This window comes from Giraffa tippelskirchi, chromosome 2 (genome assembly GCF_054371585.1).
Source record: "Giraffa tippelskirchi isolate mGirTip1 chromosome 2, T2T-mGirTip1v1.2.pri, whole genome shotgun sequence".
NCBI lineage: Eukaryota > Metazoa > Chordata > Mammalia > Artiodactyla > Giraffidae > Giraffa > Giraffa tippelskirchi.
This window is the reverse complement of record NC_137276.1, coordinates 59180941-59194243: the sequence shown is the minus strand read 5'-3', so window position 1 is coordinate 59194243 and position 13303 is coordinate 59180941. Positions and strand designations below refer to the sequence as shown.

General features: G+C 51.7%; 1 protein-coding gene across 4 annotated transcripts in view; it reads right to left on the bottom strand.

Annotated features, from left to right (window-relative positions):
- The window catches only part of DLG5 (discs large MAGUK scaffold protein 5), a 156001-nt gene that overhangs the window by 72546 nt on the left and 70152 nt on the right, over positions 1-13303 (bottom strand). For all 4 annotated transcript variants that reach the window (XM_081573828.1, XM_081573829.1, XM_081573827.1 and 1 more), the window contains one exon: positions 4453-4521. In XM_081573828.1, coding sequence (XP_081429954.1) covers positions 4453-4521 — 69 coding nt within the window. The remainder of the gene's footprint in view (positions 1-4452; positions 4522-13303) is intronic.

Here is a 13303-nt window from a genome sequence, read left to right as displayed (position 1 = left end):
AGGAGAACCTAGAAAGCTCTTCCCCTTCCTGCCATGTGAGGTTACAAGGGGAAGGCACCATCTGTGAACCAGGAAGTGCTTCCCCAACCCAGGACACTGACTCTGCCTTGATTTTGACTTACAAGCTTCCGGGATGATGAGAAATGCATGTGTGCTGTTTCTGAACTGCCCAGTCTAGTGTCTGTGATAGCAGCCTAGGCAGACTAAGACACCTGGCTAGCCTGTAAAACCTGGAGCCAGGTCCTCTGTGATTCCCATGAGTGTGGAGCACAGGCTCCAAGGGGACAAGGCACTTGCATCACTTCATCTGAAGTGAAGTGAAAGTCACTCAATCATATCTGACTGTGTGACCCTATGGACTGCAGCCTACCAGGCTCCTCTGTCAGTGGGATTATCCCGGCAAGAATACTGGAGTGGGTTGCCATTTCCTTCTCCAGGGAATCTTCCCAACCCAGGGATCAAACCCAGGTCTCCCACATTCAGGCAGATTCTTTACCATCTGAGCCACCAGGGAAGCCCGTCCATCTGATAAACTGAGAAAAAACAGGCCCCGGGTCAAAAAGGATCAGAGAAGGAAGGGTCAGAGGGCACGGGGTCAAGGTGCAACCCTGCCTCGATGCTTATTCACCCCACCATCCTTTCAACCGGAAGCTGCACTTTCAAGGAATCTTTGCTGGGATAGTAAGGAAGCCCTCCAGCTCTTTTTCCTGCCAACAAACCAGGACATTTCTCTCTTTAATAAGAAAGCTCCCCTGTTACTTCAATTTGTATGAAATTTAATGCTCATTTTATAAATGTTGCCCCAAAATCTCTCTTCTTCTCAAAACTTCTCTAGTTATCCAAGATGAGGGGCCGGGGGGGGGGGGTGAGGGTGGTGAAGGCACCTAAGAAATGAGGTCAGGATGAACGGGGAGAAAAAATATGGATTGTCTGAAAAGAGTGTGCCTCCCCTGGGCAGATCCATGGGGCCTACTTAAATAACAGGGCAGCTACTTAAATAACAGGCCACAAAGGATGGGGGAAAGCCTCAAAGAAGCCACACATGCTCAGCTGGTGAAAACTGCCTAGAAAGATACAGCAACATTTAAGTCTGTTGGCATGCTGTTAGTAGGGTCAGGCTGGAGAGCTAAAACGGACAGACTACCTGAGGACCTAATGAAAGCTGTGAAGAGGTGGGGGACAGCCAGGTACCAGCTGTTAACAGAGAAAATGCTATACTCAAGGTTCCACCTACCAATTTTCTCTTAGCTGCGTATAACTTGCTCTTTTCCCAAACATTCTTGGTTAGGGAGATACAAGTGGGAAAGTGAAAATGATATTTTTATTATAAGACCTTGCCTTTCCTTAGGTTCATGGAGAAAGACTACAACAAACAAACAGCCAGTCTCCATCTGACTCATCAGCCCCTCAGCCAGGGCCATGGTGCGCCTGAGACGGCCAGGAAAGGAAGTGCTCTGCCCATCATTATGTGCGGCTGAGCCAGGAGGAATTCCTCCTGAAGGTGCTGCAGTGGGCCATGGCTGACCCTCCATTCATTCCATTCCAAGGGACTGGCCCAAGCTGGCCACAGACATTCCAGTGCCCTTGCCTGGGACCAGGTTAGGTCAGCTCATCTCCAAACAAGAAGGCTGTTAAAACTGGATGCTGAGACCCATCCTCAGAGTTTTTGAAGCCCAAGAACCTGCATTTCTATCACCTATCTGGGTGCTGCTGGTCCAAGGACCACACTGCACAAGCGGTGGTTTGGGGACAGAGAAGAGATAAGGACTAGGGACTGTGCTGAAGACCTTCTGGGAAAGGCTTCTTTACTCATCAGGAGACATGAGAGAAGATGACTTTCTTCATCCTCTGGGCCACTAGGGATGATAGAGACATTCTTTTATCTGCTCTGTCTACTACAGTAGCCACTAGACACAGGTGCTACACAACACTTGCAATGTGGCTAGTGTGACTACTGAAACTAGCAATTTAAATTTCATTTCATATTAATTCACTGGAATTTAAATAGCCACATGTGGCTAGCGGTTCCCACAATGAGCATTGTAGCCCTGGACACTGTCAGGTCCAGATGTGACGGCTGCCCCTGCCATCGGCATGAGGGAAGACACCACACAGAGGCCCGCAAAGTCATACTTGATGTACTTGGCCCACCCTCAGCGCCTTTACCACGTGAGATCACACATTTCTCTTGTCTAAGGCAGTATGAATAGGTATTCCATACTGTTGCAGCCAAAAGCCTTTACCCCCAGTGTCTGGGGGTAAAGTGTCTGGCCAATACAGACACTGAGGTCAGCCTGCAGAGAAATGGGGCTACTCACCCCAAGGTCAATGTTGACTCTCTGCAGAAAAGCAAGAGGAGGAGAACTTGGCTACTGGGGAATTGGAGAGGTTTTGACCTGAAGGGATGCATGCAGATCTTGAGCATCCAAGATCTGGGCACAGACAGTGAAGTACAACAAAACACTGCTCTCTGCCGGCCTGCCAACATGTACCCAGGGACACTGGTGACCCCTCCATACCAAGGGCCAACTGGTGGGTCATTGACATGACACTTCTTCCAAAGTATACAAAGGTCCAGCCGCACAAAAAATAACTTCCTATTCATGCCTGAAATTCCACCATTAACAATAACTGCTGTGGTTTAAGCAATCTCTCTAGAATCTCCTTTTAAAATGCAAATGCTCCTAGGAAAGGCAACACTTCAAGCTTTGAAGTGTCAGTGTGAATGGGTTTGTCAGATGCCAGTTAGATCACTGTATCTTGTTCCCAAGGGAAATATGGGGTGGGGGGTGGGGTGGGGGGGTGGGGGGGCAAGAGAGGTGCGCTCAAAGCTCAACCAGCTCAGTTTTACAAAAACCCACCTTACCGCTGCACTCAACCTGACTGCCCCACCATGCACTTCCTGAAAGTCAGTCCCATGTTCAAAATCCCCACAACTCCACCACTCAATCCCTGTATCTCACCGACCCAAAGCAGGCAGGGAAAAGTGAACTATGGTCACAGCAGAGTCCTCCCTGAACCCTAAGGGGGATGCGAGGACCTCTTAGGGCTGAACTTTGCCCCACAGATGGATGCTAAAGTCCTCATTCCCAGTAAACATGAATGTGATCTTATTAGGAAATATGGTCCTTACAAATGATCAAGTTAAGATCATACTACAGTAGGGCAGGTCCCAAAACTAATATGAATGGTGTCCTGTTTTTAAAAGGAAATTTGGAAACACATAGAGAGAGGGAACACCATGTGAAGATGCACGCAGAGACTAGAGTGATGCATCTACAAGCCAAGGATGATCTGATATTACCAACACACCACCGGAAGGAAAGCAGCCTGGAAAAGACCCGTCCCTGGTGCCCTCGAGGGCACGTGGCCTTGCCGACACCTTGATCTCAGACTCTGGCCTTCAGAATTTGGACAGAATAAAGCTCTATAGTGTAAGCCACTCAGTTTATGGTGCTTTGCTAGGACAGCCCTAGAAAATGAATAGTCTTCCCTCTGGTACCCCTTTCATCACTCTGACCTTATTTACTGTGTCTACTCACCTGACTATCGCCCCAGTAGACCCTAAGATCCGTGAGCATAAGGACTACACCTGCCTACTCACCACTATATCGCAAGCCCACTTCTGCCACCCCGGAGGTGCTCTGGATCAGTCAGATTAACTCGTGAGAGGCCTTTCCCTGGCTAGTTTCAGAATCTCAGACACAAGACGTCCCCTCTCTGAGTGTCCATTTCCCCATCTGTCTATTGCAGGAAAAGGAAAGAATTGGACCAGATGACATCTGTGAGCCCTTCTGACTCAAAACCTCCAGGACTCACCACTGAAGGTGTGAAGGTCAGACCATGACATAGAGCCACACGAGGATGTTACACTCAGGACAGGTGGGACACAGGGGACAGGCCATGGAGATGCGAGAAGACTGTGACAACTTTCTTCCCCTGAGACATCTCCAAAGACAGCAGGGACAGTCTCCCTCTATGGCTTCTGGAACCCACGACCAGAGACACACACCTGATTCAGCATGAATTGGCGACTCCTGCCGTCAAGGCAATACTCACTCCCTGTGGGCTGTTCCTGCTCACAAAGGACAGTTCTCAAAGGGGTCGGTCTCCTGGGCAGTGGGCACCAGGTGCTACGAGGCCGAGGGCTGAGGGCAGGGGACAACAGGCTCTCTGAGAAGTCCTGTGCCCTGACAAAGTGGAGAAACAGTGACACGGGTGCCTCCCCAGCACACACACCCCTGCTAACAGCAGAGTTCTGCCCTCCTCCAGTAAGAGGACGTGCCGATGAGAGAACAAGCAAATAGAACCCACAGAGATGACTGCATGAGGGAGGTGACAGGCGAGGGCCAACTTCCCACCCACGTACCCAGCGCTACCCCAGCTCGCCTCTAGCCCCCGCCTACCTGAGGTCCTCCAGAAAGGAGGGGTCCCCGGGAAGGAGGTACTCACCCACACTGCTGAGTGAGCTGCTGCTCTCCGAGTCTGAGGGCATGATGGACAAGACGCTGTAGGTGGAGCCTGCAGGCAGAAAGAGAGGCCGTTCGTTACTGACCCCAAAGGGCTCTCTTGTCTACACCCCAAACCACTGTCAGACCAACTGACTTCAGTGAGCACCAGGCTGAGAACCAGCACCGCACCAGGCACTAGACATCAGAATCATGGGCCAGGCACGGGAGACGTGGTCGACGGGGTCTCGTCTGCAGTGTTTCTGTCCAGCTTCCACCTCACCTTTGGCCACCTTCTGACTGATCTCTGCACGGGCAGAGGGCAGCTTAGAGTCAGTCAGCTGGCTTCTTGTCAGGACATCTGGGGAAAGGCTTACTTAGCAAGGGAGCCACACACTCAGGGTGACAAGGGGATTTCCTACAGGTTTGTATCAGGGTGATTCTGGCTTCCATATAGAGAGTAACAGAGCCTAAGCAAGCATCTGTGAACCTTTTGTTCTTCATGCTAGACTTTTCTGCTCTTAGGTTCTAACTGTATTCAAGCTCAGTCCTTAATAATTTAGTCAGTGGCTGCCCCCTTATTAAAAGTTACTCATAAAATTATGAGCAATTACACAGTCACCAAAGCTGGGAGATAACAAGTTTTTTCAGGGGCAGGGGGGTTGATACTTGTTGACTCCTAGTGACAGACACATAACCACCATGGTTTGCTTTGAATTCAAATATCTTCAAAGCCAGGATGTTACCTGCCTGGCATCTGGAAAAAAATCCAGGTCTGAGCCCAGCTCTCATCCACATGTGAGTAGCTGGCCAGCGGCCTCGGTTTTCTGGATCTCTGTTTCTCAAGTCTGTAACGTGAAGGGGTTCAACCAGACGGCTCAGAAGGTCCTTTCCCCTGACGCATTTCAGAGATAACATTTCCCATGATGAACAGAAACAAAGGTGTGCTTTGCTTACCAAGACTACAGATGACACAAAAGCAAGAGGGTGGGTGAATCGACCCAAAGATAGAATGGGAGTTGAAAAAAGCACAACATGCAGAGATGGTGGGTCAACTAAAACAAGACAATGGGAAGAATGCAATGTTTTGTTCTTGGAACCAAAAGAACTACACAATGAAGGCGTGTGTGTACTGGGCAAAGTGGGTGAGCCAGAGATGAGATTTTTGCGATAAAGCCTTTGAATGAGCCTTAGGGCTTTGGTGTCAGAAAGCAGCCAAGAATTAATGAGACCTTGGACTCCAGGATCAAAAATGCAGGGTCAAATCTAAGAGGTTCTCTCCTGTCTCAACTGGTGACTAGCTGCTCTATACCTGCACACCCTCAGAAGGGAAAGAAAAGGGATAAAGATATGGAGTGAGCAGGGGAGAAGGAGAAGACCAAGGAAACTCATGGATGAGGGGAGGGAGGAGTACACCAGGGGGCAGAGGAGACCCCAAAAGGATGGGGAAGATGTGGGAGGGGGGATGAAGGCCACACACAGAGGGCACGGCAGCGAACAGCCCTGGTACAATAGACAGCATGCTAGGGAGCTGTTAACAGCAGGTGTGCCCACCAGAGAGCGATGAAAGGAGAGAGGGGAAAAAAGAGAAAATTAGAAAAAAGGGGCTTCGGTAATGGCAAGCAGTGCAACAGTGGCCTGGAATGGCCAGTGGCCTCATTACCACAGAACCTCTGGGTGCGTAGCATGGATGGAAGAGGCTCGCTTGGGAAGTGGAAAGGACCATCCAAAGGGATTCAACTTGTTCAACTGGCCTCCGACAGCACCCATGAAACAGCTGCTGGATGCAGGGCAGGGGGGCCTAATGGTCAGTGCTGCCTCGGTCCAAGAAGACCCGGGTGCTGGGGGCTCTCATGACACCTGCATTCACTCTGTGCCCACCTGGCAGGGATATCATAGGTGGACTCTGCACATCCTCTGAAGGGAGACGGAACCAGAAAACCCCTGGCAACCCAGCAAGTCCTCTATCGATCCTACTAAAAAATATGTAAACAATGTTCAGTGAGCTATATCCTGCATTTCAAATTCAACCCACACAATTCATTTTTGTATCAACAATGAGCATCACAGACTTCTCAAAGCATTCTTCTTCCCCATCGTAAACATCAAGCATGACATAAAGATCTATGAAATAAAGTCAGGTGCAATGCAGCCAATCCATGGGTATCTTCAAAAAACCAGAATACAACAGCATGCTTATCTGCTAAACTCAACTGCTATTTTCTTAATTATTTTTTGCTGCCGTTATGGTTGGGGCGGGGGGGGGGGGCCGGGGGGCGTGGCAGTTGAAGGGCTTAGGGAGTAATATACCAAACCAGCTGGTGTGTTGGTGGACTGTTTTCGAAAGACAGCTACTCAGATAAACCAGGCGCAGCTACACTGTCCCGCTCACACCTCCGAGATGGCAGCCCCGCTTACAACACCGCAGCCTGCGCTCTGGTGATGCTCCCTGCAGAACGCTGTGCCTCTTTCTCATTACTGGCATCAGCAGCAGCCCATCTTCCAGTAAACCACCCCTCCCCTGCAGATCGTCTCTCTCCTCCCTGTGGCGAGTTTCCACTGTTAATTAAACTTGGCAAACACCCTTCTCTCTCTCCTCCCACCTTCCCTCCTGGCTGGGAGGAGTCAACTGGCCAACCAACACACTCTGTTCCTCTTCCCTGCCCCCTATGTCCTGACCTGATGGGGCTCTGGGGCCTGACCCGGGGGCGGTATGACATCTTTATCTGCATCTCCGGGCATTACTTCCCCCAAGCTGGCTGGCAGGGCTCCTGGGAGCCAGTGCTGGGGCTGCCAGGGGACGATGAAAATTGGACAAGGCCCAGTTTCTACAATGTTCCCAGAGCCTTAGACGTCATTCAGGGGAAAAAAAGGTCCGAAGACGACACTGTCTTGGTCATGCTTTGTCTCTGCGGCTATTGTTGTCTTTAAAAGCCTGTGTGGTCAGGACTGTCGGGAAAAGGCAAAAGGAGTCACTTTCCTCCAAAGTCACGTGGTGTCCTTCCTAAGCGATGGCTTCCGAGGGGTGAGACGGACGTCATCTACCCCTGGGATTTCACAATCCAATCTGGAAGCCGACAGGGGTCCCATCTCACCGTGCATGCTCCCCTGCCCCACAGAGCTCATCACCCTTGGCCATGTAAGCAGGTAGGAGTTCCCTTGACGGCACCTGCACCCCCCGCCCTCCCACCCCCAACCCGAAGACACAGCCTCCACCTCTCACAGAGCTCTGGGTGAACAAAGGCCAGCTTCTCACACCATTGCTGCCTCCACCCCCACAGAGCAGCAAGGCACTGAGGCTCAGGACAGTCGCCACAAACTCAGACAAGCCTGTGCAGTGGTCCTGAGAGGAGCCGGAGAAAGTCGTATGATTGTGAAAGAGTTCCAGAGGAGAGCAGAGTGGGAGCCAGGTTTTCATGGCTGTGTGGAGCAGAGTGATGATACAAGGGGTTCCCTGCACAGCAATTACCCGGGGAACTGGTCAAGGTGCAGGCTCTGGCTGGGGAGACCTGGGGTGGGGCCTGAGACTTTGCATTTCTAACACGCCTGCAGCGGGTGAGGTCCACAGGGGTACTGAACGCAAGCAAGGCTGACCCGAGTCAGCAGGCAGGCGGGGATTCGTGTGGGAGCCAGGCAGAAGCCTTGGGAGAGAGCTGGCAGACGGGGACTGGCCTGGGCCACAAGCATTGTCTGCCTCCTTCCCCAGAGGCCGCAATGCTAATTGTATTTACTCGGTGACTCAGCCCCACTGGGTCACAGAGACCACTTCAAAAGAACTTCCAGTAAAATCACCCAAGCGGTAACAGAACGCGCAGCCCTCCGAGGCCCCCTCCTGGGGCCTGTGGGCCGCCCCCCACCCCCACCCCACCCCACCCCAACCCTGAACACACCCCTCCATTCACCTGGGGCTTGTAAAGGCCCTGGTGACTCACGCTTCTTCCCCATGAAACTGAGACACCGAAGGGGCTTGTTCCAGCCTCCAGTGGCACGCAGAGTCCTCTCAGCGCTCCAGCCTGAGGTGCTGAGCGACACAGCTCTGGGCGCTGGGAGGACACGCACCTCCCCCAGCACCCGGGAAGGAGGGAGAGGCAAGCCGCTCTTCCCTGGGGGCTCTGCAACCAGGCGGGGAGGATCACCATGAGGCCACCTGTCCCAGCCCAGAACCTTCCCTCCGGCTCAGAGCTGACCACCCACGGATGGCCGAGGGCAACCAGTCACTCTCACACCCACGTGCATGCAACAGAGTCCTAGCACACGGCTGAGCCCTGCGAGCCCGACACTGGGCTGGGTTTAAGAGACAGAAGAGAAGCCAGGGGCTCAGGAGGCGACTTGCTCGCTGAGAGTCTAGGGAAGGCCCTTCCCCTCTCTGAGCCTGGTGCCCATCTGCAAACCGAGGGAGCAGTGAGTAGAACACTGACAGGGTACCAGTTGGCCTGGGTTCAACTCCCAACTCGGTCCCTTAGCGGCTGTGTGTCCTCAGCCTCTCACTGCCTCCCTGTGCGCATCTGTAAAATGGGACAAGAGGAGTACTAACCTCACAGAGTATCAACCGAGTTAATATGAAAAGGCCGTGACACAGCACCTGGCCCCGCCAGTGCCCCAAGTGTCAGCGCTGCTCCTACAGTCAAACCAGACCTTCCAACCCCGCCGGCCTCAATCCTTAGGTTACCCATAAGGAAAGCTGTCTGGCAGGGTGACAAGGCTGAACAGTCCACAATGACAAACTGCTGGACTGCAGAGCACTAATAACAACAACACCACCAGTCATAATAATAGCAGCAGCTGATACTGAGCCCTGTAAATGCTGGGATGTACTAAATTCTGCATGTATTGTCTCAGTGAATTCCCACACCAACCCTGAGGTTGTCATTACACCTGTAGTGACAGAGGAGAAAACAAAGGGTTAGAACAATGAAGTAACTTGCTTAAGGTCATGGGGTGAACAGGACACAAACCCAGACAGTCCAGCTCAACGTCTGTGCTCGTGATCCCTATTCACAAAACTGCTGCCCAGCTCTAAAGGTTTGGCAGTCCAGGGAGATTTCATGGAGGAAGGGGCCTGGAGGCTGGTGGACTTGGACAAGCAATAAGAAGCCAGATCAGCCTGGAGGAGATGTAGGCAGAATCCACCCTTCTGTGTAAGTGAGAAGTCTCAGAGCAGGGCCGCCACTGTCCAGGGCCTCACAGTTTGGAATCCCCCAGAGTGGGCTTGTCCCCTCCCTGACAGACACTGTGAGCTGAGCGGGGCCTGGGGACTACAAGTGGGAAGAAAGAGGGATGAACTGTGGCTTTATGGCCCTGACACGTGCTACTCCTTCTTGCCCATCCCAATGTCCAGACTGTGCTGGGTGCTGAGACACCTGACTCTGTGAGCTGCAGGTATGAGAAGGAGGCAGGCGAGTGAAAGTGCTGTGTGCTGAGCCCACCTCCCCTGCTTCTAAGGACCTCGGGAGGTGCTGGGAGGGTGGGCGCCTCTCGCTGCTGAGACCCGCTGCAGAACCACAGTTTAGTGCAGCTCTGCCCCTCCCTAGGGCCTCAGCTTTCTCCTCCTTTAACAACACGGCCCCAGACTGTGAATGCGGAGACCCACGGTTGGAGGCTGACAAGTCCAGACATTTCAGGAGATAGGGAGTGACCGGGGCCCTGGAACGGAGCAGCCATGGAGCCTGGCACATCGATCAAGAAAGCCCTGCTTCATGTACCTGACATACCCACCTCTGGGTGGGAAAGCACCTTCTCCCTGCCATGCATGAGAAGGCTGGTGCCTCCTGGCCAGGCTGGCTGACAGTTGTCACCTGACCTAGAAAGCCCAGGAAGTGGCCCAAAGCAGGATCTGGATGGCTCAAGGGAGGGAGGCAGGGCTGGTCATCATTTATACCCTAGAGGGTAGGGAGGAGACTGAGACAGACTTCAAGAGTCTCCTACTAAAATGCAACAATGTAATGGGGCATGTTCATCATCAATGAGCCCAGCCACACCTGATGGGCACCCCAAAACAAAGAATACAGATGAGAGAGTGGAGAAGGGGCTGGTTGCAGTGTCACTGTTCTGCTACCCTCACCGGAGCTCATGCCCCTAAGTCAGCAGCAAAGAGGACACACCGAGGTGGGACAGGAAAATGCTGCAGCCAGACACGGCACAGTGAGCGCGTGTGCCCTGGAATAAAAGAGTCACAACAGACCAGCACCCTCCTCTCTGTCTGGACTCCTCTCCACAACTCAGTAAAGGGAGAAGAGGTTACCTCCTGCTCGGACTGTGACTGAGTGACCTGTGCTGCCCTCCACCACCACAGGTAGTTGGTACAAGAACAGGCTCTGGGCCCACAGACCCTGAGCTCAGGCTTGCCACCTACCAGCAGTGTGACCGTAAGCAAGCTGCTTCCACTTTCTGCACTTCATTTCCTGGTTTATGAAATAGGAAGAATAATGGGCTATGAGAACTGAATGAGGAAAGGCAAAGCCCTGGGGACTGAGCCAGGCACACAGACAAGCGCTCCACAAACGCTAGTTCCCATTCTTGTTACCTGACTCTCAACCTTGAGTGTCCGCTCCCAATACCTGAATCTGGCCCTGCTATGCCTTTGTTTTCTTCCCCTCGGGATAAGGAAGCCTCCCATCCCCTTCCATCATTCTGCCCTGCTATGGCCAATTCCAAGCCTTTCCAGCCTCACCTGCAGATCTCTTGTCCTCTGAATCAAACAGAACAAGCCAGAGTGCTCACTGTGTGCTGAGCATCACACCAGGCCACGCCCCAACCTTCTCATGACCCTCACCTGCACATTTACGGGCATCGGTCAGCCCTTCAAAAGAGATGGAATGATGGTGCTCTGCAGAGACACCATCCCTTAGTAGGCATGCCTGCCCTGGGAACACAAAGCCCACTGCTTCACCAAATGCTCAGTGAACAACTGGGGATGCAGCAGAGAATAACAGAGTCCCTGCCCTCATGGCACTCAACGGAGTGCGGGTGGGAGAGAAATAACTCAACAAACCAATGCAAACTGCATCAGGTAGTAAGTGCTATGAAGAAAATTATAGCAGAGTAAAATGGAGGGTGAGTGGGGTCGGGCAGAGAGGTGGCTGCGGTGGGACAAGGGTCAGGGGAGGTCTCTCTGGTATGTCACATCTGAACAGAGACCTGAAGGAGTCTGGAGGAAGCTGAGTGCTGGAGGAAGACTGTTCCAGGTAGAGGAACAGCAAGTGCAAAGGCCCTGGGGTCAGACCAGAAAGTGGGTAAGGATATAACACCCCAGACTGGACAGGTCAGGGACATTCAGTCTACAGAGGCCAAGGACGGTCATTACAAAGGAAAGGTCTTGTCTTCATCAGCAATGAGCTGCCATTCACCCCCCTCTTCCTTCAACAGCATTGACACCTCTCCCTTGCCTTCTTTGTGTGGTGCCTTGGCTATTACTGACCACCAAGGCAGCTCAGTCTGGGTCCCCAGGACTCTGAGATCAAGGAGGAAAACCACTTACCCTCCCATCACCCCAACAGCCCTGCTCAGTTTGAACCTACTGAGACACCTACCACAGGGATGGGAGGTACAAAGTGACCGTACAGTGGAAAGAGCACAGGAGCAGAAACTGGATGGACCTGGGCTCTCCCACTCTGGCCATACACTCAGGAACTCCAAACAGCCAAAACAATCTTGGAAAAGAAGAGTAAAGCTGGAGGACTCACACTTCCTGACTGGGGACAAAGCTGCAGAAATCAGAACAGTGTGGTACTGGCTTAAAGGCAGACATACAGACCAATAGAACAGAACACAGAGCCCAGAAACTAACCTTTGCATAATGGTCGAGTAATTTTTGACAGGTGCTGAAAGACCATCCAATGAGAAAAGAAGAGTGTCTTCAAGAAATGATGCTGGGAAAACTGGATATCCACATGTAAAAGGATGAATTTGGACCCTTACCCATTACCATATACAAAAATTAACTCAAAAGGAATCAAAGTCTTAAAGATAAGAGCTAAAACTAGAAAACTCTTAGCAAACTTCAAGATACTGAATTTGGCAGTGCTTACTTGGATATGACACCAGAGACACAGCAACAAAAGAAAAAACAGACATACTGGACTTCATGAAAATTTTTAAAATGGTAAATGGAAAAACACTCAGTTCAGTTCAGTCGCTTAATCGTGTCCGACTCTCGGCGACCCCATGAATCGCAGCACGCCAGGCCTCTCTGTCCATCACCAACTGCTGGAGTCTACCCAAGCCCATGCCCATTGAGTCGGTGATGCCATCCAACCATCTCATCCTCTGTCGTCCCCTTCTCCTCCCGCCCCCAATCCTTCCCAGCATTAGGGTCTTTTCCAATGAGTCAACTCTTCGCATGAGGTGGCCAAAGTATTGAAGTTTCAGCTTCAACATCAGTCCTTCCAATGAACACCCAGGACTTATCTCCTTTAGGATGGACTGGTTGGATCTCCTTGCATTCCAAGGGACTCTCAAGAGTCTTCTCCAACACCACAGTTCAAAAGCATCAATTCTTCAGTGCTCAGCTTTCTTCACCGTCCAACTCTCACATCCATACATGACTACTGGAAAAACCATAGCCTTGACTAGACGGACCTTTGTTGACAAAGTAATGTCTCTGCTTTTTAATATGCTGTCTAGGTTGGTCATAACTTTCCTTCCAAGGAGTAAGCGTCTTTTAATTTCATGGCTGCAAGCACCATCTGCGGTGATTTTGGAGCCCCAAAAAATAAAGTCTGACACTGTTTCCACTGTTTCCCCATCTATTTGCCATGAAGTGATGGGACCAGATGCCATGATCTTAGTTTTCTGAACGTTGAGCTTTAAGCCAACTTTTTCACTCTCCTCTTTCACTTTCATCAAGAGGCTCATTA